Below are 5,000 nucleotides of genomic sequence, written 5' to 3'. Positions count from 1 at the left end.
AACATGGAGAGGGACAGTGATATGGACAGGAACAGGGACAGGAACTGGGGCAGGGACAGTGACATGGAGAGGAATAGAAACAGGAATATGGACAGGGACAATGACAAGGAAAGTGATATGGAGAGGGACAGAAACAGGGATGTGAACATGGACGGTGACATGGACAGGGGCAGTGATGTGGACAGTGACATTGACAGTGACACACACACGGACAGTGACATGGACAAGGACTGTGACATGGACAGGAACAGCGATGTGGACAGGGACAGGAACAGTGGCATGGACAGAGTCAGTGACATAGACAGGGACATGGAGAGGCACAGTGACATGGACAGGGACAGCGATATGGAGAGGAACAGAATCAGGAATATGGACAGGGACAGTGACATGGACAAGGACAGTGATATGGAGAGGGACAGACACAGGGATATGGACATGGACAGTGACATGGACAGTGACATGGACATAGACAGTGATATTGACAGGGAGAGTGATGTGGACAGTGACATTGACATGCACATGGACAGGGACAGTGACATAGAGAAGGACATGGACATGGACAGAGAGTGACGTGTATGTGTGTAAGGTTTTGTATAAATGTGTGTGTGTGTGTGTGTGTGTGTGTGTGTGTGTGTGTGTAACGTGTATGAATGTGTGTGTGTGGAATATGTATGAATATGTGTGTGTGTGTAACGTGTATAAATATGTGTGTGTGTGTGTGTGTAACGTGTATGAATGTGTGTGTGTGTAACGTGTATGAATATGTGTGTGTAACGTGTATGAATATGTGTGTGTGTAACGTGTATGAATGTGTGTGTGTGTAACGTGTATAAATATGTGTGTGTGTAACGTGTATAAATATGTGTGTGTGTAACGTGTATGAATGTGTGAGTGTGTAACGTGTATGAATATGTGTGTGTGTAACGTGTATGAATGTGTGTGTGTGTAACGTGTATAAATATGTGTGTGTGTGTGTAACGTGTATGAATGTGTGTGTGTAACGTGTATGAATATATGTGTGTGTGTGTGTGTAAAACGTGTATGAATGTGTGTGTCTGTGTGTAACGTGTATGAGTGTGTGTGTGTAACGTGTATGAATATGTGTGTGTGTGTGTGTAACGTGTATGAATATGTGTGTGTGTTTGTGTAACATGTATAAATATGTGTGTGTGTGTGTGTGTGTGTGTGTGTGTAACGTGTATGAATATGTGTGTGTGTGTTTGTGTAACATGTATAAATATGTGTGTGTGTGTGTGTGTGTAATGTGTATGAATATGTGTGTGTGTGTGTGTAACGTGTATGAATATGTGTGCGTGTGTTTGTGTAACATGTATAAATATGTGTGTGTGTGTGTAACGTGTATGAATATGTGTGTGTGTGTGTGTGTGTAACGTGTATGAATATGTGTGTGTGTTTGTGTAACATGTATAAATATGTGTGTGTGTGTGTGTGTGTGTGTGTAACGTGTATGAATATGTGTGTGTGTGTTTGTGTAACATGTATGAATATGTGTGTGTGTGTTTGTGTAACATGTATAAATATGTGTGTGTGTGTGTGTGTGTGTGTAACGTGTATGAATATGTGTGTGTGTTTGTGTAACATGTATGAATATGTGTGTGTGTGTGTGTGTGTGTGTGTAACGTGTATGAATATGTGTGTGTGTGTGTGTGTGTGTGTACCTGCAGTGATGCGTATGGTATGGTGCAGTGAGGCAGGTGTTGTTCTCAGTGTGAGGTTTGGCTTATCATGGATTTCTCATCTTTGCCTTAATCCCAGGTTATTTTTACTCTGAACAGAAATGCTACATGGCTCACGGCGTCTCCTCGGCCACACACACATCTATACAAGCCCACTCTCGACCACGCCCACCCTCTCGACCACGCCCACCCTCTCGACCACGCCCACCCTCTCGACCACGCCCACCCTCTCTTACTAACAATCCACTGTTTTTCCACAAACAATCAGACAAATATTTAATACAATATTTTTATTCTGTTTTATTGATTTAATACTTTAATATTGTTTTATTTCTCTCCTCATCCTCAGCCACGCCCACTTCTGTCAGCTTCCTCACCAGGTTTTTATTAAATGGCATCACAAAGTCACTGAAGTCCACTTCATATGAAAGACGATTCCTCCTGTTGACTTTCCGTTCCACATGCTGAGCTGATGTAGCTAACCTTGTTCCCCACACCTACACACACACACACACACACACACATTTTGCTGTTGATTTCCCACAATGTTTCAGTGATTGTACATTGTGCACTGTACACTAGACACTCACAGTTTTAGGTATAAAGTGAGTGCTTTGTGTGTTGGAGCTGATGTTGACGTTCTGGTTCACGGTTATGATGTATTCCTTCAGATTCACTCTTTTCTCATTCACGTCTGGTAGAATAGGTTTCGCCTGCACACACACACACACACACACACACACACACAGATACCCACTATGTAGTGCAATACAATAGGGTTTGGTGTGTGATGTGTGTTTTGGTGTGAGATGATGTGATGGTGTTTGTGGATGGTGTGTGGTGATGGTGTGTGATGAGTGTGTGTGATGATTGTGTGTGGTGATGGTGTGTGATGATTGTGTGTGATGATGGTGTGTGATGATGGTGTGTGGATGGTGTTTGTGGATAGTGTTTGTGGATAGTGTGTGGTGATAGTGTGTGATGATGGTGTGTGGTGATGGTGTGTGATGATGGTGTGTGGTGATGGTGTGATGATGGTGTGTGATGATGGTGTGTGATGATGCTGTGATGATGGTGTGTGGTGATGGTGTGTGATGATGCTGTGATGATGGTGTGTGATGATGGTGTGTGATGATGGTGTGTGATGATGGTGTGATGATGGTGTGTGATGATGGTGTGTGATGATGGTGTGATGATGGTGTGTGGTGATGGTGTGTGATGATGGTGTGTGATGATGCTGTGATGATGCTGTGATGATGGTGTGTGATGATGGTGTGTGATGATGGTGTGTGATGATGGTGTGTGATGATGGTGTGTGATGATGGTGTGATGATGGTGTGTGATGATGCTGTGATGATGGTGTGTTATGATGGTGTGTGATGATGGTGTGTGATGATGGTGTGTGATGATGGTGTGTGATGATGGTGTGTGATGATGCTGTGATGATGGTGTGTGGTGATGGTGTGTGATGATGGTGTGTGATGATGCTGTGATGATGCTGTGATGATGCTGTGATGATGGTGTGTGATGATGGTGTGTGATGATGGTGTGTGATGATGGTGTGTGATGATGGTGTGTGATGATGGTGTGATGATGGTGTGTGATGATGCTGTGATGATGGTGTGTGATGATGGTGTGTTATGATGGTGTGTGATGATGGTGTGTGATGATGGTGTGTGATGATGGTGTGTGATGATGGTGTGTGATGATGGTGTGTGATGATGGTGTGTTGTGATGATGCTGTGATGATGGTGTGTGGTGATGGTGTGTTATGATGGTGTGTGATGATGCTGTGATGATGGTGTGTGATGATGGTGTGTGATGATGGTGTGTGATGATGGTGTGTGATGATGGTGTGTGATGATGCTGTGATGATGGTGTGTGATGATGGTGTGTGATGATGGTGTGTGATGATGGTGTGTGATGATGGTGTGTGATGATGGTGTGTGATGATGCTGTGATGATGGTGTGTGATGATGCTGTGATGATGGTGTGTGATGATGGTGTGTTATGATGGTGTGTGATGATGCTGTGATGATGCTGTGATGATGCTGTGATGATGGTGTGTGATGATGCTGTGATGATGCTGTGATGATGCTGTGATGATGGTGTGTGATGATGCTGTGATGATGGTGTGTGATGATGGTGTGTGATGATGGTGTGTGATGATGGTGTGTGATGATGGTGTGTGATGATGGTGTGTGATGATGGTGTGTGATGATGCTGTGATGATGGTGTGTGATGATGGTGTGTGATGATGGTGTGTGGTGATGGTGTGTTATGATGGTGTGTGATGATGCTGTGATGATGGTGTGTGATGATGCTGTGATGATGGTGTGTGATGATGGTGTGTGATGATGGTGTGTGATGATGGTGTGTGATGATGCTGTGATGATGGTGTGTGATGATGGTGTGTGATGATGGTGTGTGATGATGGTGTGTGATGGTGTGTGATGATGGTGTGTGATGATGCTGTGATGATGGTGTGTGGTGATGGTGTGTGATGATGGTGTGTGATGATGGTGTGTGATGATGGTGTGTGATGATGGTGTGTGATGATGCTGTGATGATGGTGTGTGGTGATGGTGTGTTATGATGGTGTGTGATGATGCTGTGATGATGCTGTGATGATGGTGTGTGATGATGCTGTGATGATGGTGTGTGGTGATGGTGTGTTATGATGGTGTGTGATGATGCTGTGATGATGCTGTGATGATGGTGTGTGATGATGCTGTGATGATGGTGTGTGATGATGGTGTGTGATGATGGTGTGTGATGATGGTGTGTGATGATGGTGTGTGATGATGGTGTGTGATGATGGTGTGTGATGATGGTGTGTGATGATGGTGTGTGATGATGGTGTGTGGTGATTGTGTGTGATGATGCTGTGATGATGGTGTGTGATGATGGTGTGTGATGATGGTGTGTGATGATGGTGTGTGATGATGGTGTGTGATGATGGTGTGTGATGATGGTGTGTGATGATGCTGTGATGATGGTGTGTGATGATGGTGTGTGATGATGGTGTGTGATGATGGTGTGATGATGGTGTGATGATGGTGTGTGATGATGCTGTGATGATGGTGTGTGATGATGGTGTGTGATGATGCTGTGATGATGGTGTGTGATGAACCATTCTCTCTGTCAGTTTCTCCACCTCTCCTGCAGGAGATGCTGCTTTCTGAGGTTCTGATCTCACTTTGCCTCCTTTTCCTTTTTTATTGTCTCTGCTCTTTGGATGGCTGTGGAACTTAGTTGTGATTAAATCGATGATTCTCTCGTCTCCGTACACACGGGCGATGT

At 44.3% G+C, this 5,000-nt stretch overlaps 1 protein-coding gene across 9 annotated transcripts in view; it reads right to left on the bottom strand.

Annotated features, from left to right (window-relative positions):
* Positions 1-1,972: 1,972 nt before the first annotated feature.
* ankef1b (ankyrin repeat and EF-hand domain containing 1b) overlaps positions 1,973-5,000 on the bottom strand; it is a 13,338-nt gene continuing 10,310 nt past the window's right edge. For 8 of the 9 annotated variants that reach the window (XM_060880594.1, XM_060880595.1, XM_060880596.1 and 5 more), the window contains 3 exons: positions 4,831-5,000; positions 2,288-2,410; positions 1,973-2,194 (listed from right to left, as the gene is read on the bottom strand). The exon at positions 4,831-5,000 is cut by the window's right edge and continues 15 nt beyond it. In XM_060880594.1, the coding sequence (XP_060736577.1) occupies positions 2,006-2,194; positions 2,288-2,410; positions 4,831-5,000 (482 nt within the window). In that variant the 3' untranslated portion in view covers positions 1,973-2,005. The remainder of the gene's footprint in view (positions 2,195-2,287; positions 2,411-4,830) is intronic. The other variant, XM_060880602.1, reaches the window with a different exon arrangement.

Source organism: Tachysurus vachellii, chromosome 10, assembly GCF_030014155.1.
Source record: "Tachysurus vachellii isolate PV-2020 chromosome 10, HZAU_Pvac_v1, whole genome shotgun sequence".
Taxonomy (NCBI): domain Eukaryota; kingdom Metazoa; phylum Chordata; class Actinopteri; order Siluriformes; family Bagridae; genus Tachysurus; species Tachysurus vachellii.
The sequence above is the reverse complement of the archived record's forward strand: the minus strand, read 5'-3'. Positions and strand labels throughout refer to the sequence as shown.